The 26,028-nt window shown below is 40.7% G+C and overlaps 5 protein-coding genes across 5 annotated transcripts; all 5 read right to left on the reverse strand.

The window, feature by feature from the left end:
- Nucleotides 1-712: 712 nt before the first annotated feature.
- On the reverse strand, nucleotides 713-3,169 carry LOC115828208 (protocadherin beta-16-like). Its single transcript, XM_030792164.1, has one exon. It carries the CDS (start codon nucleotides 3,167-3,169, stop codon nucleotides 713-715), a length of 2,457 nt encoding a protein of 818 aa, XP_030648024.1.
- A 4,169-nt stretch (nucleotides 3,170-7,338) lies between these two features.
- On the reverse strand, nucleotides 7,339-9,756 carry LOC115828209 (protocadherin gamma-A12-like). The gene has a single exon (XM_030792165.1). It carries the CDS (start codon nucleotides 9,754-9,756, stop codon nucleotides 7,339-7,341), a length of 2,418 nt encoding a protein of 805 aa, XP_030648025.1.
- Nucleotides 9,757-10,664: 908 nt separating this feature from the next.
- Nucleotides 10,665-13,109, reverse strand: LOC115828210 (protocadherin beta-16-like). The gene has a single exon (XM_030792166.1). It carries the CDS (start codon nucleotides 13,107-13,109, stop codon nucleotides 10,665-10,667), a length of 2,445 nt encoding a protein of 814 aa, XP_030648026.1.
- A 1,671-nt stretch (nucleotides 13,110-14,780) lies between these two features.
- LOC115828211 (protocadherin beta-16-like) lies at nucleotides 14,781-19,668 on the reverse strand. Its single transcript, XM_030792167.1, has 2 exons — nucleotides 17,266-19,668; nucleotides 14,781-14,903 (listed from the first exon to the last, which is right to left on the reverse strand). Exons 1-2 carry the CDS (start codon nucleotides 19,666-19,668, stop codon nucleotides 14,781-14,783), a joined length of 2,526 nt encoding a protein of 841 aa, XP_030648027.1.
- A 1,248-nt stretch (nucleotides 19,669-20,916) lies between these two features.
- On the reverse strand, nucleotides 20,917-25,453 carry LOC115828212 (protocadherin beta-16-like). The gene is made up of 3 exons (XM_030792168.1): nucleotides 23,048-25,453; nucleotides 21,194-21,302; nucleotides 20,917-20,999 (listed from the first exon to the last, which is right to left on the reverse strand). Exons 1-3 carry the CDS (start codon nucleotides 25,451-25,453, stop codon nucleotides 20,917-20,919), a joined length of 2,598 nt encoding a protein of 865 aa, XP_030648028.1.
- Nucleotides 25,454-26,028: the final 575 nt, after the last annotated feature.

The following is a 26,028-nucleotide window of genomic DNA, read 5'->3' on the forward strand; positions in this document are numbered from 1 at the left end:
TACATGAAATGCAGAAATCAGTGATGTCGGAAACTCATAGCCGAACGTATTGACACGATAGTCAGTGTTCACTGGTTAGTTAACTAATTATTTTCTATTTTTAGTTTCGTTTTAAATAAAGTTATTGCCAAAATGCAGCATATATAGGCCTATATATAAATACACACACACACACACACACACACACACACACACACACATATATATATATATATATATATATATCTTGATCGGCTTAACGGAGGAAAACAGGACTAAATTGTACTGCACGTCACGCTCTTGAATCATTTCGATATTCTTTTTTTTATTTTTCTCTTGTTCATAAGCAGCAATCTGTGGCAATGCTGTGTGTCGGATTGTTGTGCATTGCCTGTATTAAGCTTTTGCTGACTTCTTGGGAGCTGTCCTTGTAAGTGGTACTGAAATGCACTATACACAATCGCGAAAACACTGCACGACCCAAATGACATAAAAGTACCGAAAGTACCTGGTTGTTTCCGAAATAGCTAGATAGAAATTTAGATACCTGACAAAAATAAAATTGCTTATTATCTAACAGTGAGACATCATATGGCACAATCAGTCAGCTTGACGGAAAATAACAACAACAACAACAATAATAATAATAATAATAATAATAATAATAATAATAATAATAAACAAGCCAGTCAGAATCTTTAGTACACGAAAGCGTTGTTAGGGAAGTAGGATCTCAGATTTGCTTCACATGAATGCACCTTTGGTATTTGCTGCTTACCTCATTAAAATCACCTTCAGTCCCCATGTCAGGTTTCCTACTCTCGACCGAATCATTTGGGCTTTTAGCCAGCGTATGTTCAGCTGACAGAGTGCTTTCATTGTAGGATCTTAGGAACTTAAAGTCACTTGTGCGCGATCCTGTAGTTAAGTACGCATCACAATTGTAAGAACTCCGGAGAGTTCCAACTCCCTCGATTTCACCGTAACATGGAGGTAAATAAGCACTTGGAACAGCTATCGCTCCATCATAAGACAGTCTAGGCTTTGTCCTACTGCAAAGTCTCATAGTTATGATGAGAATCATGAATATCACGAAGAAGGTAGAAACACAGACTAATGAAATGATCAAATACAACGTCAGTTTAGAACTGTTCTGTTCGTACGCCATATCTTCAAGGTTTTGAACTTCCGCCAAGTTATCGGATATGAGTAGATATACCGTACATGTGGTTGAGAGGGATGGCTGTCCATTGTCTTTAACTGCGACAAGAAGATTTTGCTTCATGCCATCAGATTCAGAAATGTCTCGTTGTGCTCTTATCTCTCCACTATGATGCCCAATGGTGAAAAGCCCTGGATCAGTCGATCTGACAATTTCATAGGAGAGCCAGGCATTCTGTCCAGAGTCAGCATCTACAGCAATCACCTTGGAGACCAGAGAGCCGGAAAGCAGGCCTTTCGGGACCATTTCAGTCATTACAGAATTTCGTTCTCCGGAAGGATACAATATCTGAGGAGAGTTGTCATTCTCATCGGTTAAAAAGACACTGACAGTCACGTTACTGCTAAGCGGAGGGGAACCATTGTCTCTGGCTAAGACATGAAACCGAAAACTTTTAAACTTCTCGTAGTCAAACGACCTCACAGAATGAATCACTCCTGTGTCTCCATTGATTGAGATCAAAGACGTCACCGGATGACCATAAACGTCAGTAGGCACTAAAGAGTATACCACTGTGCCGTTCTGTCTCCAGTCCGGGTCTCTCGCACTAACAGCGCACATTGAAGAACCTGGTTTGTTATTCTCCGCAACATAAGCGCTGTAAGATTGTTCTTTAAAAGTAGGTGGGTTGTCATTAACATCTGATATTTTTAATTGAATTGATTTGGAGGAAGATAACGGTGGAGTGCCTTCATCCGTCGCTGTGATAGTTATATTAAAGTCAGATACAAGTTCTCGATCAAGTTCATGTGTAGTTACAATAGAATAATAATTTTTAATTGAGGGATTTAACTTGAAAGGAACACTTTGCTGAATGGAGCAGATGGCCTGACGATTTACGCCTGAATCTTTGTCTTGCACATTTATGATGCCTACTTCTGTGCCTGGAACTGTGTTTTCGGGGATGGGATTGGTAAGTGATTTCACAATAATGTCAGGGGCGTTATCATTCAAATCCATGATTTGTACGACCACCTTTGCATTAGAAGCTGATCCTAATCCATCTGTGGCCTGAATGCGCATTTCATAGTAAGATTCTTCTTCGAAGTCTATCAAGTCGTCGACCTTTATTTCCCCCGTCATTTTATTTAATGAAAAGAGTCTCGCAGCTTTGTCGGATAATCTATTGAATTCATAGGTCACCTCGCCATTTGGGCCCTCGTCAGCATCTGTGGCACTGACTGTGACCACTACAGTACCTAGAGGTGCATTTTCAGACATATTTACTATATAGACTGGCTGACTAAATACTGGTACATTATCATTGGCATCTAGGACAGATATATGAATAGTTACAGTGCCTGTTCTCTGAGGAGTCCCACCGTCAATGGCAGTAAGTAACAGGGTGTGTTCCTGTTGCTGTTCACGGTCCAGTTTATTATTTAACACCAGCTCTACATACTTGCCTCCGTCTGGATTCGGACGAACAAGTAAAGCGAAATGATCATTCTTGTCGAGGGAATATCTTTCAACTCCATTTTGTCCAATATCGGCGTCGTGTGCCTCACCCACTAGAAACTGTGTTCCTTTTTCGACCGATTCTTGAATTTCAATATTTATTTGCTCTCGAGAAAACTGTGGCGCATGGTCATTGATATCTAGAATTTGCACGACAATGGCATGCAGTTCTAAAGGTTTCTCGAGGATAAGTTCATAGTTCAAAATACAAGACATCCGCGAACCGCAAAGCTCCTCCCGATCCGCTGTCTCTGTGACAATAAGGGATCCAGTTGCCATATCTATGTCAATAAAACGTTTGCTGACACCATCTGTATCCAGTCGGGCTTTTCTAGTGGCGAGTGTCTTAGAATCGAGATTGAAATCTTTGGCAATGTTTCCAACCACTGATCCGCGTTTCATCTCCTCGGGAATCGAATAGCTTAAATCGCCATGAGTGAAACACAAGAGTGAAAGAAACACTGTAAGACAAAAGGAAGAATAATCGAGTGGTAATCCTTTCATCTCCATTTCCACGTTATTTCGCTTCGAATCTAGTTAGCGCAAACTCCAGATTAAAGCTTAACAAAAACAGCTATCACCCACGCAATGGTATGCTGAAGTGTTTAGTCCATGAAGACTGTTTATTTTGAATACCATCAAGCGCAAGCTGTTCATTACACCAGTGGGCAGGGAGGTATCAAAACGCGTAAAGCTGGTCGAGAGCGACACTCTGAGTTCTTGCTTAAAATTACAGTTAGGAAATCTGTTCATTGCACACTTTTTCAGGTCATTCTGTTTTGTCAGCCAAACCGTAGTCAGAGTTTAGCCTTGAGGGAAGTTTTCTTTGATAAAATATTGTGGAGGCAATGATGAAAAATTCTTTTGAAGTAGACTTCAAAATTTGATAAGACAGCAAAGCAATTGCTTCTAAGTCAGCGTTTACACAAATCAAATTACCAGAGAACCAGAAGTAGATGCTTTTGGAACAAATTGAGTTCTAAAAGAGTTTCCTTATTGAGCAAAGTATAACATTATGGGAGGATTTTTAATAGCTCTGGAGATGTTCACAGTCAGATCAACATTGGATGAAAGAAAAACATTATTGGCTACAACTTAGGGTGCTAAATTATTCACAGTTAAGAATTAAATTCATTGTGCCTGTTGCTCCATGATATATAAAAAAAGAGGATGATGAAATAGTATTGAGCTGACATAACACAACAGCATAAATATGGTGCCATTTTGTCATCATTCTGAGCTAGACAAGAAGTATGGATTCCTGGTATGTTCTTCTCAGTAATACAGACACTATAATGTAGGTGTTCTATTATTTCAGAGACTTTACTCTATAGCTCATTCTGCCATTACTCATTTTACTTCAGAAATGGAATTTGCCTAACTAGCAGTCTATGAGAAAGCAAATATTGTCCCTTATCGATTAAAATATTGTGAAGGTTTTACTAGTTTCTCCTCACCCTTGTCATCCAATTCAACACTCTCCAATAGCTGCATTTTGTATAATCTCTGAAAGCTGCAATAAACTGATAGAAGATTTCAAACGCAGCTGTAATTTTACATTATAGACCCCTTTCCAGTTTGATCAGCTGTAAAAATGCCACAAATAAATAAATGATTTCTTTATTTACAGTACTATACATTGCTCAGGGCAAAGTAACTTAGACGACTCTAATTCAAACAATTCTATTCTATGATATATTTGTAATGGGACAGGGAATTTGCCCCTACTTCAGAATGCACAAGCTGCATGTTGTGTTGACATGCAAGAAGCCTTCCACATGTACATGGATGTTTTACAAAAAATACAAATTGTCTCTGAAATAGCAACAGATGCCACATAAAAATGCAACCTTCTAGAATCAAAACTCAAAGTCACAATGAGATGACTCATGGGTGTTTTGTATACAGCATCACAAATGCCTTACACTCGCAGATACTTGCTAGACGTAGTGTTGGTAGGCCCACAATTTGAATTGCTCTTCAAAATTAGCCTATTAAAAAGACGAAGGTTGCAACATGCCTAAAAGAATAAACAATTTGGCAGATTAAACTAGTTTGAAATGATACTATCTTTAAAATGGTTAATCCAAGTACAGCAGAGTGTCACCTGAGCAACCAAGTACCCTATAAGTGGCTAGATATGAATCACTTTTAGAGGTAAACTTGTTCCCTAATTATGTTAGGAGATGTGTGTATCAAACAACATTGTTTAATTTAAAGATATCATTCCATTAATGTTTTGGAAAAGTGAGAATGACTGGATTAAAAATAACACTGGTACACAGCAAAAAAGCCTACGTCATCAGTGTTAATCAAATGGGCAACTGAACTTAAAAGTTATCTCTCTGTTCACGCCCTTATCGGCATCTATTGTACTTACAGTACCCACTACGGTGCCCAAGTAGCAATTTTCAGGCGGACTCACATTATAGATCAATTGACTAAACTCTAGGACACTGTCACATTGTCGACGGCATCTAATACAGTGATGTGCATCACTATACTACATCTGAAGCTGTGAGCAATAATGTTAGCTCCTGCTCACGATCCAGTTCTTTGTAACCAGTTCAAAGTAATAATTTTAGCAGGAAAAGTGATCATGCTTCATGGAACATGCATTTTGGAACAGTGTCTCTTCCCATATTGGTATCATGGACTTTGCCCAAGAGAAACCTAGTTCCTCTGCTAGCCAATCCCTATATTTAAAGCTTAATTTGTTTGGCCTAAATATGTGTTGCTTTGTCATGGCATAGTCTCCCGTATTTAAACTGCAATTCTTTGTGATTCCAGACATTATTACAGTACAAGCTCATACTTTAAAGTCAAGATTGCTTTGATCCATAAAAATCCTCTCAAACCATAACCTGTGAAATAATTAAATTGTCTGTATTGTGCTCTATTTACATAAAACATATTTCATTGCTCTCTGCATTCAAGCAACCATGTCTAGATGGCAGTCCTTAGGCATCAAATCCAAGATCTGCTGCAGTATATGCAGCAACTGATTCATGTTCTATTTCTTTGGGAATAGAGTAGATTAGGCAGCCATTTGATACAGACAGGAAAGTAATAGGGCAGTTTAACACACCCAACAATATGCAATTAATTCTTTTACCTTCCTCTCTAAATCATGGGTTTTACTAGACCATATTTCTTATCATCATTAGCATCAAGAAATGTGACATATATAAACATATTGCCACATCTCTGTTAGGTCCCACCATCAAAGTACTGAGCAACCATTTCATCCCCTGGTGTTTCTCATACTCTTACTCTGTCTGTAAGAATAACTCATATAAAGACCTAATCTAAACTGATGGAAAATTACCAGTTTCAAGGTATTAGTAACTGGTGGCTTTGACCATCATTTATTCCTTCGTCTGCATCATAAACTTCGTTTACTAAAAAGCAAACACATTTTACGGTTGTTTCCTAGATCTCTAGTTCAGTAATATTACTTGCAAATGTGGGTAAATTATCATGAACATCAAAGATCTCAGCAGCAACATGATGTGGTTCAAAAATATTTTCAAAACAATACCACATTTCAGCAGGTAAATTGTCTTAGGCCCACAGAGCTTCTCTGCCTCCACAATAAGTTCACTAGTACTGGCACTTACGTCAGAACAAATGCTAGCACATCATACATGTGAAAACACGTTTTATGAACTGACAGTGTTTTTGCAAATATTCTGAGGTCACTGATTGCATAATTGTTCTTCATCTCCCATGGAACAGAATAAGTAGTGTTGCCATTTGTTATCTGCTGGGTGGGAAAACAGATTCCCAGATTCCTAAACTGCCATCAAGGAGAGGATAAATAGTCATCTGTATCCCATATTCAAAGAGAAATCTCAAGTATTTTTAATCTGTAGGCACAGTCAGGTTTTGTTACATACAGCAATGCAAATTCATATAGATGATATCAAATATTCACGCAAATACTGTGGAGTTTTCCAAAAACAAAACGATAAAACCCATGTCTTCACGACTCACTGTCACTGTGCAGATTTGCAAGATGTTTGTCAACTGCAAATGGAGAGAAATGTCTTACTACTCTAGGCTGTTGTATAGCAGAATACTAGTATTCAAATACTGCAGTCAAATGGAAGACACCTATGATGGCATGGTTCAGCATAAATCATATTATGAAAGAAAACTAATTAATATGTATTTTTTCGTAAATGTTCAAATGTCCATACAGAGCTGCAGAATCATCTACATTTCTGCAATACACTGGTTGTTTTGCTGTCCACTAACACCAATAACACACCAATAGTCACCACACCAATAGCAAACTCTGTCTGAAGTGCACCTAACAATCAAACAGTTTTGGAATAAAGACAGTTCACCATTGACTAATTCAGGTTTGCTTCATTTACAAAACTGTATTGAAAATGGACTGTATGTGACCTCAGGAAAACATAGATTTTGCATGCATGACACCTCAATAATAGCAATAACAACAGAGAGACTGCAGGGAAAACATACGACCATTGGAAATAAGACTACACATCCACTAATAACCATCAGAACATATCATACCTCCTACTGTCTTGGAAATCAAGTGGAAGAAAAGAAATGTTATGGCCAATACTATATGATAGCTCACTTAATTGATGTAATCGCCCTTTTTTTTGATCAAGCAATGAGAAAAGTAGTAAAAAGCAGTCAGTGTCCTACCGAGAAAGGCAAGTACATACCTCATTAGATTCTCTTGAAAAACATTCACCAGAGAGATTGATGATATCATTTGAGCCCTTCCTCAGTGTATGGTCAGCAAGCAGCGTATTCTCATTGTATGATGTGAGGAATTTAAAGTCACTTGTACGTGAGCCTGTTGTTAAGTATGTGTCATAATTGTAAGAACTGTGCAGAGTTCCTGCTCCCTCCATCTCTGCATAGGTGGGGGGGAGGTGGGTGCTGGGAATGGCGACTGCTGTGTCAAACAAGAGTCTGGGCTTTTTTCTTTGACAAAACCTCGCTGCTATAATAAGAATGATGAAAGTCAGGAAAAACGTGGACACAGAGACCAGTGCGATGATCAGATATAATGTCAGCCGTGAATTGTCCTGTTGATGGTTAGCATATTTGAGGTCAGTAATTTCAGCGAGGTTATCCGAAATCACTAAATGCACTGCACAGCTTGTTGATAAAGAGGGTTGCCCGTTATCTCTCACTGCAATTATAAGGCTTTGTCTCATGAGATCAGATTCAGAGATATCGCGTTGTGTCCTGATTTCTCCACTATGAACACCAATGGTGAAGAGTCCTGCATCAGTAGCCTTGACAATACTATATGACAGCCATGCGTTCTGTCCTGAGTCAGCATCCACGGCAATCACTTTGGAAACTAGAGAGCCTGAGAGAGCCGATTTGGGGACCACCTCTGTCATGATAGAGTTTTCCTGTGGGGCTGGGTATAAGATCTGAGGAGGGTTGTCGTTTTCATCTGTAAGGAAGACTCTTACAGTCACATTACTGCTCAGTGCAGGAGAACCGTTATCTCTAGCCATAACCTGGATGGTTAAGTCTCTAAACCGTTCATAGTCAAATGTTCTGACTGCACTGATCACTCCTGTGTCTCCGTTAATGGATAAAAAGGAAGATACTGACAAACCACCAATTTCGCTGGGCACGAGAGAGTAGAAGACTGAACCGTTCTGTCTCCAGTCTGGGTCTCTTGCAGCAACAGTGCAGACAGATGACTCTGGTTTGTTATTTTCTGTCAGATAGGCGCTGTACGACTGTCTCTCAAAAACAGGTGGATTGTCATTCACATCTCCAACAGAAACTATCAGCGATATAGAGGAGGATAGTGGAGGAGAGCCTTCGTCGACAGCAGTAATTGTGATGTTATATTCTGACACCTTCTCACGGTCCAATCTTTCAATAGTAGTCAATGAAAAATGATTTTTAATTGATGGACTCAATTTAAAAGGAGTGTTCGGCTGAAAGAAACATTTGACTTTGCCACTGGATTCAGTATCTTTGTCCTGAACGTAGATCACTGCTACTTCGGAGCCTGACGGTTCATTCTCTGGAAAAGGCGTCTTTAATGATTTAATGAATATTACTGGAGCGTTATCGTTTACATCAGTCACATCTACAATCACTTTACACGAAGCAGCCTGACCGACACCATCTTTCGCTTTAACGTGCATTTCATACGAGGAGGTGTCCTCAAAATCCATTGGGCCTTTAAGTTTAATTTCCCCAGTTTTCTGATCAATAGAGAAAATACTTTTAGCTCTCATGGAAATGTGACTAAATTCATAAGTGACATCTGCATTAATCCCTTCATCCGCATCAGTCGCACTCACAGCTACCACAACCGTGTCTAAAGGAGCATTTTCTGGTACGCTCACCTTGTACACAGTCTGCGTAAAAACAGGTTTGTTATCATTAGCATCCAGCACGCGAACATGTATCATTACAGTACCCGATTTCGGAGGATTGCCCCCATCATATGCTGTCAAAATAAGAGAGTGATGGTCCTGCTTTTCGCGATCCAACTCGTTCTCCAGTATTATCTCTGCATGTTTCGTTGTATCTGCATTGGTGTGAACAGCAAAACTAAAATGTTCATTGACTGATAGTGTGTAACGTTGTACCGAATTCAGTCCTGCGTCCGGGTCCAGTGCCTCATCCACGGAAAATCGCTCTCCTTTATCGGCTGATTCTCTTATTTCTAAATAAATTTCATTATGCGGGAAGGTAGGCACATTGTCGTTAATATCTTGGATTTCCAGAGTGACGCGGTGCAGTTCAAGAGGATTCTCCATGAAGAAGTCAAACGTTAAGGTGCATGATGGCTTCTGTCCGCATAGCTCTTCTCGGTCTAACCTCTCATTGACAACCAAATCCCCTGATTGCTGATTAATGTCGCAGTAACGAGTTCTACCTTCGAATTCAATCCTGGGATTACGAGACTCCAATGTTTTCATATTGACGCCCAAATCTTTCGTAACTTTGCCAATAACAGAACCCCGTCTCATCTCCTCTGGAACAGAATATCGAATTTCACCAAGGCAAAGATAGATGTCAACTATCAAGAAGAGAAAGATTTCCAGCATAGCGCCTGTTTTAAATTCCATGATATATCGTGGACAAAACAAAGCGGTGACCTACGCAAAAATAACAACAATAGAGTAGCAGTGGTTCGCAAAAATTCGATTTCGGCTTGTCGAAAAAGAGGTGGTGGTCTAAATGAAATCCGTCGTATGTTGGTCAACAGCGACCCTTTGTGAATAGTATGAAAACTGAAAGAGGACTATTTTCTGAGATGGCGGTCACGTGCGGTACAACCGATTGAATGATTAGTTTTTTCCTAATGCTGGAATAATCAAGTATTTTTGCTTAAAAAAGGATTCATTTGAACTGTGATGGAACAGCGGGAGTCTAGTGTACTAAAGTCAGTGCTGATGTTTTCCCAGTTGACCCCCAAAAGTATAGTTTCATATTTCAGTTTTACTTTAGCATCTACAACGAATTAAATGCCACTTTAAGATGAAAGCACTAATGAAAGTTAAACACCTACAAAAATAAATAAATAAAATGAATATATATTTTTTAAAAGAAAATGGGAAAGAAAAATCTTACTCATGTAGGCTATATTGTCATCAACATTATCATATATATATATATATATATTTGCGATAATGTCAGTAGGGATCGATCCAAAACGTCCATAGATACATTATGTATGTTAGTGAGCCTTGCTACGGACAAGACAACATTAACATACATATTTTCGTTTGTTTGCCAGAGATATGAGACGATTAAGAGTGGTTGAGAGAGCTGCTAGGGAAGCGAGACATCAGAATTTCAAACGCCAGAATAAATTGGAGGAGGGGGGCGATCATACAACATTCGAAAACACACGTTCTACTGCTGATAACGTATAACTAATTTCAGTCTGATTCATATGACACACAAGATCAAGCCTTTTTCAGCACAATACTGAATTCTCAATCTAATGAGAAAAAGTTAAAATGTCTAATATTTAAAGTTTGTAATTATTCATTCTGCTCAATAGTACGTCACTTGCCCATACCTGTTCTGTGTCCAGCAAGGAACCATGAATATCACCGTCGTTTCCCTTTCTGGGTGTCGAGATAGTTGGTAGTGAGTTCTCATCGTAAGACGTTACGAACTTGAAGTCACTTGTACGTGAACCTGTTGTTAAGTATGTGTCATAATTATAAGAGGTTCGCAAAGTTCCTGCTCCTTCCACTTCACCATAGTTCGGGGGGAGATAGGCACTGGGAATGGCAACTGCTCCATCAAACAGAAGCTGACGTTTCTTTCTATGGCAGAATTTCACGGCCAGGACGAGGATAATAAAAGTCAAGAAAAATATGGAGACAGAGACCAGAGAAATGATCAAATAAAATGTTAGTTTGGAAGTGTCTTCGTTATGACTCCTTTCCTTCAGTTCCGAAATTTCTGACATGTTATCTGAAATGACTAAATATATGGCACAGGTTGTAGAAAGAGCGGGTTTCCCATTATCTTTCACTGAGACAACAAGATTCTGCTTCATGTTATCTGACTCGGAAACGTCTCGATGTGTCCTAATTTCTCCGCTATAAAGGCCAATGGTGAAAAGACCAGGATCAGTGGTTTTCACGATTTGATAAGACAACCAGGCATTCTGACCAGAGTCAGCGTCCACAGCTATCACCTTGGAGACCAGAGAGCCAGAGAGTGCTGACGTGGGGACCATCTCAGTCATGAAAGAGTTTCCGTCCGGGGAAGGATACAATATCTGAGGTGCGTTGTCATTCTCGTCGGTTATAAAGACATTCAAAGTCACGTTGCTGCTGAGTGGAGGAGAACCGTTGTCTCTGGCTAAGATATGGACTTTAAAGCTTCTAAACCTCTCATAATCGAAGGCGCGAACAGCATGGATTACCCCTGTTTCTCCATTAATGGACAAAAAAGAAGACACTTGAACACCATGGAGCTCACGAGGCACCAGAGAATAGAACACTGTACCGTTTTGTCTCCAGTCAGGATCTATCGCGTTAACTGTACAAATAGAGAAGCCAGGTTTATTATTCTCAGGTACATAGGCGCTGTAGGATTGCTCCTTGAATACAGGTGGGTTGTCATTAACGTCTGACACAGACAAATGAATAGTCTTGAAGGAAGATAACGGTGGAGTGCCCCCATCTGTAGCTGTGATTGTTATGTTGTATTCCGATACAAGTTCACGGTCAAGCTCACTTGTCGTGACAAGAGAGTAATAATTTTTTACTGAGGAATTTAGTTTGAAAGGAACGTTGCCATGAATAGCGCAGCGAATCTGTTGGTTTTCCTCAGAGTCTTTGTCTTGCACATTGATGATGGCCACTTCTGTTCCAGGTAATGCATTTTCAGGAATGGGGTTATTTAATGATTTCAAGTGAATGACTGGCGCATTGTCATTCACATCAACAATTTCAACGATAACGCTCGCAAAAGAGGCAAGCCCTAAACCATCTTTTGCTTTAATCCCCAATTCATACGACGATTTTCTTTCAAAATCCAAAGTACCATTTAGAGCAACATTTCCCGTTTTAGAGTCCAAAGTGAATAATTTTGACACATCGCGAGATATATGCCCAAATTCGTACGTCACCTCTCCATTCACTCCTTCATCTGCATCCGTAGCGCTCACCGTTAGCAGCAGTGTACCAACAGGAGAATTTTCTGGTACACTGATTTTATACACATTTTTACTGAACACTGGAGCATTGTCATTAGCATCCAGGACTTTGACGTGTATAACTACTGTGCCAGATCTTTGTGGCGTCCCACCATCAATTGCGGTGAGTAACAATGTCAGCTCTTGCTGCTTTTCACGGTCTAGTTCTCTGTCTAACAGCAACTCACCATACTTTCCTTCACCTGGTTTCTTGTGTAAAACGAAGGAAAAATGGTCATTTTCTTGTAAGTTGTACCTCTGAACACCGTTTAGTCCGATATCTGCATCGTGTGCTTCGTTTATCGGAAACCGTGTGCCTTTATCAGTTGATTCACGTATCTCGAGTTCAATAACGTCATTTGCGAAGATGGGTGAATTATCATTGATGTCCATGATCTCAACAGTAACATGATGTAGCTCGAGAGGGTTTTCAAGGACGATTTCATATTTAAGTAAACATACCGTCGTAGGTCCACAGATAGAGTCTCTGTCTATTCTCTGTGCCACAATCAGATCACCAGTATTGGCGTTTATATCACAATAACGCATGCTTGCATCATCCATATCCAAACGCGCTTTACGCGTCGAAAGTGTTTTCACAGATATTCCGAGATCCTTCGCTAAATTCCCGATGATATACCCATTCTTCACCTCCTCTGGAACAGAATAAGAAATATCGCCATTTGTTCTGTGCAGAAGACAAAACATGGATGCAAGGACCAGCCTAGAGAAGGAGATCAAGAGTCGCTTGTATTCCATATTGAAAGAGAAGTCGGAAACGTCTTTCAATACAACCCATAAAAGACTCGTTTCTCTGCTGTAATGTATCGGAAGGGCAAGTTAACGTTGTCAGCAGTATTATAAACAGAGAGAAATATCCTCCATTTTCACGGCACACCGTAGATTAGCGAGGATTCTCCTCCCATTCGTTCAGAGAAGGAGGAGAGAAATACCCTACCACTCTCTGCTGGTGTATAGCGACACACTGTGTCATTTTTTAAAAATTGCTACTAGAGATAGCTTTAATGGCACACACTGCGATTTTCCCAGATATCACAAAGTATATGCTGACAGATTAGTTTTACAGAGCTTCACGTGTTACATACAGACAGCCTGTCGTTTCTACGTGTATAAATCGGTCGTTCAATCCATGGTTTTTGCAAGCCGCTGATTTCTATGCAATGAGTATGTGTATTGATGTCCACGCATGATATTTGCTTTATCTTCAGTCGAATTTGATTTAAGTATCGCAGACGTCTACAGAATCATCGCAGAGCGTGAAAACACCTAAGGCGCTGTCCTACAGGGTGGTGCTGAAACAGTGAAATAGCGTTGTGTTGACAATGCGTTACTGAACAAAAGAAATCGAGTCCGGATAGTTAAGCACTAAATGCGAAGAATATATGATTAATAATGATAATTTTATCACCGGTGTAGCTACATCATCAGAAACCCAGGTGTAAGATTTTTGTCGGAACTGTGCAATCGGGCAGCGAGGAATTATTGAAAAATAAATAAATAAACGAATAAACAAATGAATAAATATATAAATAAATAAATCTGCATTGCAAAAAGAATTATCAAAGAATTTTCAGCAGCGCAGTGGGGGAGAGCCTACATAAAATATCACGGAAATGTATGGTGTTCAGGAAGGCCTCGCTGGAACGCTGTTGACGTTGTACGTGTGGCTTCGACAATTTAACTACGTTATCTCTGAAGTATGAGGCACGTGCGCATTGAATATATTACTAAAGATCCAACCGAGAATCATTTTTAAGGAGAAAGATGATATGGTGCACTAAAAACTTCGTAGGAATCTAGAAATGCATGCCTCGCAACATTCTCCAGGCAGACATTGGCAGGAAAAATTGATGATATCATTCCAGCCCTTCTTCAGTGTATGGTCAGCAGGCAGCCTATTCTCATTGAGCGATGATACGAACTTGAAGTCACTTGTGCTTGAGCCTGTTGATAAGTATGTGTCATTATTATAACTGCGCAGAGTTCCTGCTCTCTACATCTCATTATCGGTGGGCAGGAGGTAGGTGATGGGAATAGCAACTGCTGTGTCAAAAAAGAGTCTGGGCTTTTTTCTTTGACAAAACTTAGCTGCTGAGATGAGAATCATGAAAGTCAGGGAAAAAGCAGAAACAGAGACCAGTGCGATGATCAAATATAATGTCAGCTGTGAATTGACCTGTTGATGATTAGCGTATTTGATTCTGTAACTTCAGCGAGGCTTTCTGAAATAACGAAATGCACTGCACAGGTTGTGGATAGAGAAGGTTGTCCGTCATCTCTCACTACAATTATATGGCTTTGTTTCATGAGATCAGATTCAGAGATATGACGCTGTGTTCTGATTTCTCCACAACAAATACTAAAGGTGAAGTGTCCTGCATCAGTAGCCTTGACAATACTATATGACAGTCATGCGTTCTGTCCGTAATCAGCATCCATGGCAATCACTTTGGAAACCAGAGAACCCGAGAGAGTCCCTTTGGGGACAACCTCTGTCATGATGGAGTTTTCCTCCGGTGCTGGGTGCAAGATCTGAGGAGAGCTGTCGTTTTCTTAGAGTCACATTACTGCTCAGTGCTGGAGAACCATTGTCTCTAGCCATAACCTGAACGGTTAAGTCTCTAAATCGTTCATAGTCAAATGTTCTGACTGCGCTGTTCACTCCTGTGTCTCTGTTAATTGATAAAAAGGAGGATACTGACAAACCACCAATCTGCATCAGTCGCGCTCACAGCTACCACAACCGTACCTAATGGAGCATCTCCTCATACAAAGTCTGCGTAAAAACAGGTTTGCTATCATTAGCATTCAGCACTCACACATGTATCACTACAGTAGCCGATTTCGGAGGTCTGCCCCTATCATATGCTGTTACAATAAAAGAGTGATGGTCTTGCTTTTCGCGATCCAACTCGTTCTCGAGAATTATCTCTGCATACTTTGAAGCATCAGCGTTAGTGTGGACGGCCAAACTAAAATGTTCATTGACTGACAATGTGTAGCCTTGCTCTGAATTCACTCCTGAGTCCGGGTCCAGTGCCTCATCCACGGAAAATCTTTCTCCTTTATCTGCTGATTCACGTATTTCTGTATAAATTTCATTATTTGGGAAGGAAGGCACATTGTCGTTGATATCTTGGATATCCAAAGTGACGCGGTGCAGTTCGAGAGGATTCTCCATAAAGATGTAACCCGTGGATTTTTATGAACACACAGGACACAGTCCTTTGGGGTCCTTTATTTTGTTTCGGATGTGGCAATGACAAAACTTTTAAGCTTGGGTTCGGGTCTTACTTAAGAAAACAAAGGCTGTTATCTATCAAGCTAATTGAATAAAATAAAAGTTCCACTCACCAAAATACGGCAGTGGGCTTTATCTGTACAGATAAAAGAAAACCATAGTAAGCGTGCTAATTTCTAAAGCCCACAAAAATTTCCCGAAACTTAAATCATTCCCCACACACATCAGTCTAACATCGACACTTGCTCTGGTATGTACACATTTAAGATCTAAATTTGGAAACCTGTATAACTTGTAACCCTATGTACACATTTACAAACTCGAACAGCTGCTGTTATAAAGATTCATGACATACCGAACTTGGGAAATTTTAGCTTTCCACTCACGCTCGAAGAAAACCCGACCTGCACACTGCTTCGCAACTAATGCAATCCACACACACACACACACACACACACACACACACACACACACACACACACACACACACACACACACACACACACAAACTTACTAGGCATGCCTGTATCTAAATACGCTACATCGTCCCTAGTGACTAAAACGCACCACAAAAACTTTGCCCCTTGGCATGCAATAACAAAAATCTAAATATTCTCTGGTAGTTATTAAACAGAATTACCACTTGGCAACAAAGAAGTCAAACGTTATTGCTCAGGATGGCTTCTGTCCACATAACTCTTCTCACTGACGACCAAATCCCATTGATTTCTATTTAATGTCGCAGTAGCGTGTGCTACCCTCAAATTCTATTCTAGTATTACGAGACTCGAAGTTTTTCATATTGACCTCCAAATCCTTCGCAATTTTGCCCAAATCAGAGCCCCGTCTCATTTCCATTGGAAAGGCATATCAAGTATCACCAAGGTAAAGATAGAATTCAACAATCAAGAAGAGAAAGATTTCCCAGGATCTCCTAAGAGAGGTGTTTCCTTTAAATTCCATAGAAAAAGCACAATGGTACACACAAATCACAAAAAAATGGAAGAGCACTTATTTGCAACACTAAGATATTGGGTTCTGAGAGGGTGGTAATCTAAATAAAGATTAACGAATATTTAGAGCATCAGAGATTTCCGAGACATAAAAAAAAAAAAAATCAATCTAATGCTGAACGACGCTAACGTGTTGTGATTCTGAACACAATACAAGGAAAACGGTTGGAAGAGTGCGGGTAGGATTTGTTGCACGACGTCCGCAGTTCAGTTATATTTGTGAACCTTAAGATTGAACAAGACAACATGCCCACATCTATTTTCATTTGTTTGCCTGAAATGTGAGACGGTTAAGAGTGAGTGGGAAATAACAGCTAAAAGGGAGGCAGAGAGACATTAGAATTCCACATGCCATTTAAACATTCATAAGGAAAAAAGTTTCAAAAATTTTTTTAAACAAACAAATAAATAAATAAATAAAAGAAAAGAAAAACTATGGGCTACACAAGTTTATGTAGTATTATTAAAGTAATTTCAGCTAATGAGAGCAGACAGGATGAAAACGAACTTAAGTTACTAACTATTACGTATTGAGACAAATAGCTACTATAAAGGTCTATGAAGAACACTTTACAGCCTCTAGAGTCTCATATAATTATTGATTTATACGTCTCTTCATTATTATGTCACTGGAGCATACCTCCTCCGAATCGCGTAAATCCATCAAGGAGCAATGAACATCACCTTCGTTTCCCTTTCTGAGTGTCGAGACAATTGGAAGCGAGTTCTCATTGTAACACGTTACGAACTTGAAGTCACTTGTGCGTGAACCCGTTGTCAAGTAGGTGTCATAATTGTAAGAACTACGTAAAGTTCCTGCTCCGTCCACCTCGGCATAGTTGGGAGGGAAGTGAGTGCTTGGAATGGCAACTGCAGCATCAAACAAAAGTCTGGGTTTGTTCCTTTGACAGAACTTAACGGCTAGGACGAGAATAATAAAAGTCAAGAAAAATGTGGAGACAGAGACCAGAGAAATGATCAAATAAAATGTTAGTTTGGAAGTGTCTTCGTTATGAGTCATGTCTTTCAGTTCTGAAATTTCCGACATGTTGTCCGAAAGAACTAAATATAAGGCACAGGTTGTAGAAAGAGAGGGCTTCCCATTATCTTTCACTGAGACAATAAGATTCTGCTTCATGTTGTCTGACTCGGCAATATCTCGCTGTGTCCTAATTTCTCCGCTATGAAGGCCAATGGTGAAAAGACCAGGATCAGTGGATTTCACGATGTGATAAGATAACCAGGCATTCTGTCCAGAGTCAGCGTCCACAGCTATAACCTTGGAGACCAGAGAGCCAGAGAGCGCGGACTTGGGGACCATCTCAGTCATGTAAGAGTTTCCGTCCGGAGAAGGATATAATATCTGAGGTGCGTTGTCATTCTCGTCGGTTATGAATACGCTGACAGTCACGTTGCTGCTGAGTGGAGGAGAACCGTTGTCTCTGGCTATAACATGGAATTGAAAACTTCTAAACCTCTCATAATCGAAGGAGCGAACAGCATGGATTACTCCTGTTTCACCATTAATGGATAAAAAAGAAGACACTTGTACACCATGAACCTCACGAGGCGACAGAGAATAGAACACTGTACCGTTCTGTCTCCAGTCAGGATCTCTCGCGTTAACTGTACAAATAGAGAGGCCTGGTTTGTTATTTTCAGGTACATAGGCGCTGTAGTATTGCTCCTTGAATACAGGTGGGTTGTCATTAACGTCTGACACAGATATGTGAAAAGTCTTGAAGGAAGATAACGGTGGAGTGCCCACATCTGTAGCTGTGATTGTTATGTTGTATTCCGATACAAGTTCACGGTCAAGCTCACTTGTCGTGACAAGAGAGTAATAATTTTTTACTGAGGAATTTAGTTTAAAAGGAACGTTTCCATGAATAGAGCAGCGAATCTGCTGGTTTCCGTCAGAATCTTTGTCCTGCACGTTGATGATGGCCACTTCTGTTCCAGGTAATGCATTTTCAGGAATAGGGCTGTTCAATGATTTCAAGTGGATCACTGGCGCATTGTCATTCACATCAACAATTTCAATAATAACGTTCGCAAAAGAGGCAAGCCCTAAACCGTCTTTTGCTTTAATCCCCAATTCATACGATGGCTCTCTTTCAAAATCCAAAGTACCATTTAGAACAACATTTCCCGTTTTAGAGTCCAAAGTGAATAATTTTGACACATCGCGAGATATATGCCCAAATTCGTACGTCACCTCACCATTCACTCCTTCATCTGCATCCGTAGCGCTCACCGTTAGCACCAGTGTACCAAAAGGAGAATTTTCTGGTAGTCTGATTTTATACACATTTTGACTGAACACTGGAGCATTGTCATTAGCATCCAGGACTTTGACGTGTATAACTACTGTGCCAGATCTTTGTGGCGTCCCACCATCAATTGCGGTGAGTAACAATGTCAGCTCTTGCTGCTTTTCACGGTCTAGTTCTCTGTCTAACAGCAACTCACCATACTTTCCTTCACCTGGTTTCTTGTGTAAAACGAAGGAAAAATGGTCATTTTCTTGTAAGTTGTACCTCTGAACACCGTTTAGTCCGATATCTGCATCGTGTGCTTCGTTTATCGGAAACCGTGTGCCTTTATCAGTTGATTCACGTATCTCGAGTTCAATAACGCCATTTGCGAAGATGGGTGAATTATCATTTATATCCATGATCTCAACAACAACATGATTCAGTTCTAGAGGGTTTTCAAGGACAATTTCATATTTAAGTACACAAATCGTCTTAGGTCCACATAGAGCTTCTCTGTCTATTCTCTGTGCCACAATCAGTTCGCCAGTATTGGCTTTTATATCGCAGTAACGCATGCTTGCATCATCCATATCCAATCGCGCTTTACGTGCCGAGAGTGTTTTCGCAGATATTCCGAGATCCTTCGCTAAGTTTCCGATTATATATCCATTCTTCGTCTCCTCTGGAATAGCATATGTAATATCGCCATTTGTCCTCTGCAGATGAGAGAGGGTCGATGCTAAAATCAGCAATGAAGAAAGGACAAACGATCTTTTGTATTCCATATTTACGCAGATGCTACAACTGTTTCACCCGTGCAGCTTGTAGAACAACAGCTTTCCCCGTTTATGTATCAGAAACACAAGTAAACGATGTCAGTTGAAGGAAAACAGAGAGGAATGGCCTTTATGTTCACAGTTCACTGGCAATATGTAGATTATCGAGAATTCTCCTCCCTTTAGTTTATGGAAGTAGGAGTGAAATACCGTATCTCTCTTCGCTGGTATATGGCGACACACTGTGTGATATTTAAAAATTACAGTCAGATGTAGAGTACCTGGAATTGGAGATCCACGCTTTCCCAGTTGTAACAAATCATATGCTCACAGTTTATTTCACGGAGTCTTGCACATCACACGCGGGCCACCTCACATGGTTACATATATTCATCAGTCAGAGAGTTGGCTGTATCTCTTTTTACAAATCATCAGTTTTTTAATACATTGAATATGTATAGCAGTCTCCACATATGAAGGCTGTTTTGTTTTCTGTCAAATAAGACAGATATCACGAATGCTCAAAAAATTAAACGAAATTAAAACAATGTACTGGCTGTTGTCCAATTGAAGGGTGCTGATAAGTAGAAAAGGTATTGTTATCGCTGTACTTTATTGAGAGATATGGATGCCAGGACCATTCACCCCTTTCAGTCCACATAAGGCAGCTGTCCATCGTTCTAAAGACCTGTTTCTAGCTAGAGAACATTTTGGCGACAGAGTTGTGCAACACCAGATGCTCCAGGAAGGACAAGGGACGACAACCAACCATAGTTAAACTGATTTTGATTATGAAAAAGCTAAGGACACAGCGCTAATCATTCAGCAATGAACAGGGACCACTGTGTCAGATGTTGAAGAAACCTCTGATTTTTTTGTACTCAGAACCAAAAAAAGACCATACAACTTTGCACAAGTAAAGTGATTGGCATCGTATTATCTGTATTAATCAGTCTCATCTGAAACACAGCTCATTACCAAGCAGAGTGTCGGTATATTAGTAACAAATCCTGGGACGAGAGAAAAGTGAATTCAGGTCCTATTTCAGTACTTGAGGCAGCAGCAATGGATAAACAGAACAAATAAAACTAGGCAAGCTTAATTATTCCGTACGTGTATGTCCAACCACATGGGTCTTGCGAGCAGAAAACTCCACATTATCCTTCAAAGGTTAAACGTACATTTTTCATTGTATTGGTGCTATCTGGTGAGGTAGCCTATGCTGTTTTGTTTTATTTTGTTTCATTTTCTGCACACTCACAAGCCGCGGCAGGCCCTCCACAGCATCAACACATTGAAACAGCTAGGCTTGATGGTGTACAAAGGTGCATACTCCAGGCCTGACCAGCCAGCAGAGGTATTCACACACATTTTCAACCCATCTCTATCCTCATGCACAGTTTCTGCATGCCTCAAATGCCCCACCATCGTGCCCGTTCGCAAATAACCCACCTAAACCTGTGCTAAAGACTATCAGCCAGTTGCTCTCACCCCTGTCATTTCAGAATGCTTTGAACAACTGGTACTCACTCACATGAAAGACACTGTCCCAGAAGATCTAGAACCAACACCAGTTTGCCCACCAGGCAAACAGATGGACTGAGGACGCCATCCATGTGGCTCTCAATACTGCCCTCTCTCACCTGGAAAAACACAAGACCTACGTCAGGATGCTCTTTGTTGACTACAGCACAGTGTTTAATATCATCGTATTGAGCAAGCTGGTCAACAAACTCCACGCACTAGGACTAACTCCCTCCATACAGAGCTGGATACTGGACTTTCTCATCAACTGCTCCCAGACTGTTAGACTGGGCAAGTACACATCCTCCACCCTCACCCTGAGCACCGGTGTCCCCCAGGGCTGTGTGCTGAGCCCCCTCCCCAACCCATCCAGAACTCAAACACTGTTGTTAAGTTTATGGATGACACAACAGTCATTGGGCTCATATCAGACAACGATGAAGCCGCATACAGGGAAGAAGTTCGGAACCTGACAGTGTGGTGCGTCAACAATAACCTGGTCTGAAATATCAAAAAGACCAATGGGATTATCATGGTTTTGGGACTACCAAGAAGAGCACACACAGTCCTGTCCACATCAACACGTAAGCTGTGGAGAGACTCCTTAGCAAAAGGTTCCTGGTAGTTACCATCACAGAGGACCTCTCCTGGGCTGAAAACACCTTAGCAGTGGTGGGTAAGGCACAACAACGCCTTTGTTTTCTGAGAAGGCTAAGGAGAGCCAACCTCCCCAAAAAGCTGCTTGTCAGGTTTTAAAAATGCACCACAGAGAGCATCCTAACAAACTGCACGACACCCTGGTACAGCAGCTGCACCAAAGCTGATAAGAAAGCCCTTCAGTATGTTGTGAAAACAGCACAGGACATTGTTGGCATAGAGCTGCCATCACTAGAACATCTTCACAGCGCTCGCGGTGCAAGGGGGGCTAAGAACATCATAAAAGACATTACACACCTTGGACATGATCTGTTTAAGTCCCTCCCATCAGGCAGGCACTACCATCAGAACAATTCACACTTGCACAGATAGACTGAAAGACAGCTTTTTCCCGAAAGCTGTGGCACTATTCAACCCAGATATATCCTCAGTCTGATAAGACTGATGTACTGCTATCAATGGAGTGCATGCAGTATTTTTTTTTTTTTACTTACATGTCATGTCATCTCATGTCATGTCATTCGTGCAGTATTTACTTACATGTCATTCATGTCACATGTGCAATAATTACTTATGTCATTCATGTCACTCCACTCGTGTCATTCCATGTAGCGCGATCTATGTAGATCCCCATAGGCAAGTAGCGTAGGATGGAAAGCGAGAGACGCATTGATAGTCGATAGACGACGATGACAGTAACAGTAATGTTAACGTAACGTTGTTGGTTGCGAAATGTTATTGTTTGTTGATAAGTTTAGTAACGTTACTTTACCCACAGTGGCGAAGGAAAGCTCTGTAGGAAGGTTGACGGTGGCGTGACTGAAAAACGGTGAAAAGTGGCAGCGCTGATGGAAGTATGTGTGTGTGTTGTTTCAGGGCTTAGGCACTGTTTTGGAGTGTGAACGCTTTTGCCTATTTCAAAAACAGGTTAAGTCCGACGCGTCCTGTTTCGTCGTTATGGCGGCTGCTTTTACTTAGGCAAACTGGACTGTGGGATGCAATACATGTGGAGGGTTATTTTTTTTTTCCTGAGCCTGGACATTATGATCAGCGGGCCTACTAAGTACTGCTTGTTTTCAAATATTCTGGAAGAGCTAGAGTTAACTACACATTCAGCAGACGGATCTCTATAGACAAAAAGAAAAAGAGAGAGACCAAGGAGGACTACAATGCAATAAATGCGATGTGGAAAAGTGGAAATACATACCTCGCTTGATTCACCAGGAAAACACTCGCCAGCGAGATTAATCATATCATTTGAGCCCTTCCTCAGTGTATTGTCAGCCAGCAGCGTGTTCTCGTTGTACGATGAGACGAATTTGAAGTCACTTGTGCGTGATCCCGTTGTTAAGTATGTATCATAATTGTAAGAACTACGCAGAGTTCCTGCCCCGTCCACCTCTGCATATGTTGGCGGGAAATGGGTGCTGGGAATGGCGACTGCTCCATCGAACAAGAGTCTAGGCTTCTTTCTTTGACAAAGCTTCACTGCGAAGATGAGTATGATGAAAGCCAAGAAAAATGTGGACACAGACACCAGAGCAATGATCAAATAAAACGTAAGTTTCGAGGTGTTTTCCTCATGTGTCATGCCACTCAATTCCGAAATCTCGAGCAAGTTATCTGAAATGACTAAAAATATAGCACAGGTTGTAGAAAGAGAGGCATTCCCATTATCTTTCACTGAGACAATAAGATTCTGCTTCATGTTATCTGACTCGGCAATATCTCGCTGTGTCCTAATTTCTCCGCTGTGAAGACCAATGGTGAAAAGACCAGGATCAGTGAATTTCACGATGTGATACGACAACCAGGCATTCTGTCCAGAGTCAGCGTCCACAGCTATAACCTTGGAGACCAGAGAGCCAGAGAGTGCGGACTTGGGGACCATCTCAGTCATGAAAGAGTTTCCGTCCGGAGAAGGATATAATATCTGAGGAGCGTTATCATTCTCGTCGGTTATGAATACGCTGACAGTCACGTTACTGCTGAGTGGAGGAGAACCATTGTCTCTGGCTAAGATATGGACTTTAAAGCTTCTAAACCTCTCATAATCGAAGGAGCGAACAGCATGGATTACCCCTGTTTCTCCATTAATGGATAAAAAGGAAGACACTTGTGCACCATGGACCTCACGAGGCGACAGAGAATAGAACACTGTACCGTTCTGTCTCCAGTCAGGATCTATCGCGTTAACTGTACAAATAGAGAGGCCTGGTTTGTTATTTTCAGGTACATAGGCGCTGTAGTATTGCTCCTTGAATACAGGTGGGTTATCATTAACGTCTGACACAGACATGTGAATAGTCTTGAAGGAAGATAACGGTGGAGTGCCCCCATCTGTAGCTGTGATTGTTATGTTGTATTCAGATACAAGTTCACGGTCAAGCTCACTTGTCGTGACAAGAGAGTAATAATTTTTTACTGAGGCATTCAGTTTAAAAGGAACGTTTCCATGAATAGCGCAGCGAATCTGCTGATTTCCCTCAGAATCTTTGTCTTGCACATTGATGATGGCCACTTCTGTTCCAGGTAATGCATTTTCAGGAATGGGGCTGTTCAATGATTTCACGTGGATCACTGGCGCATTGTCATTCACATCAACAATTTCAATAATTACGCTCGCAAAAGAGGCAAGCCCTAAACCATCTTTCGCTTTAATCCCCAATTCATATGTTGGCTCTCTTTCAAAATCCAAAGTACCAGTTAGAACAACATTTCCCGTTTTAGAGTCCAAAGTGAATAATTTTGACACATCGCGAGAGATATGGCCAAATTCGTACGTCACCTCACCATTCACTCCTTCATCTGCATCCGTAGCGCTCACCGTTAGCACCAGCGTACCAACAGGAGAATTTTCTGATAGGCTGACCCTATAAACATTTTTACTGAACACTGGAACATTATCATTAGCATCCAGAACAGTCACATGTATAATTGCTGTGCCAGATCTTTGTGGATTCCCACCATCAGTTGCGGTGAGTAACAATGTCAGCTCCTGCTTCTGCTCTCGATCAAGTTCTGTTTCTAACAGCAACTCTCCATATTTTCCTTCTCCTGCTTTCTTGTGTAAAACAAAGGAAAAATGATCGTTTTCCTGTAATTTATAGCTTTGAACACCATTTCGTCCGACATCTGCGTCATGTGCTTCATTAATGGCAAATCGGGTGCCTTTATCCGTTGATTCATGAATCTCTAATTTAGTGACGTTACTTGCGAACACGGGTGAATTATCATTAACATCAAGGATCTCTACGATAGCACGATGTAGTTCGAGAGGGTTTTCGAGAACTATTTCATATTTAAGTACACAAATCGTCTTGGGTCCACATAGAGCTTCTCTGTCTATTCTCTCTGCAACAATCAGTTCACCAGTATTGGTGTTTATATCACAATAACGCTTGCCTCCATCATCCATATCCAGTCGCGCTTTTCGTGTCGAGAGAGTTTTTTCAGGTATCCCTAGATCCTTCGCTAAGTTTCCGATTATATAGCCAGTCCTCGTCTCCTCTGGAATAGAATAAGTAACATCGCCATTCGTTCGCTGCAGAGGACAAAACATGAATATCAGGACCAGCGTAGATAAAGGGGTGAATAGTCCTTCGTGCTTCATTCTCAAAGGGAAAGAGATATTCCTCTTTTGATGCTATCCCTAAAAAAGAAAGGTTCTTCTGTTGTAATGTATCAGACAGACGAGTAAACGTTGTCAGCAGTATGAATAAAAGAGAAGACGTGCCCCATATTCACGATTCACTCGAATTATGTAGACAAGCGAGAATTCTCCTCCCTTTAGTCCAGAGACGGAGGATAGAAACGCTTTAACTCTCTAAGCTAGTGTATGGCGACACACTGTGTGATATTTAATTATTGCAACTAAATTTAGCTTTAATGACACACACCTCCACTTTCTTAGATATCGCAAGACATATGATGACAGATTACTTTTATATAGTTTCATATGTCATGTTATAGCTAAACAACATGTCACTGCTACATGTATCCATTGGCCATTCAGCACATTTTGTGCAAATCGTGCATTTCCATGCAATGCGTATGTATCGCAATATTCACGAGCAATATTCAGCACAAAGGTTTGTTGTATCTTCAGTCAAATAGTATTAAGAGTATTAAGCGTCACAGTGGTCGATAGAACAGGCGCAAGGTGTTGCAACATGTAGGCTGCTGTCC

Source organism: Chanos chanos, chromosome 15, assembly GCF_902362185.1.
Source record: "Chanos chanos chromosome 15, fChaCha1.1, whole genome shotgun sequence".
In the NCBI taxonomy this organism is placed as follows: domain Eukaryota; kingdom Metazoa; phylum Chordata; class Actinopteri; order Gonorynchiformes; family Chanidae; genus Chanos; species Chanos chanos.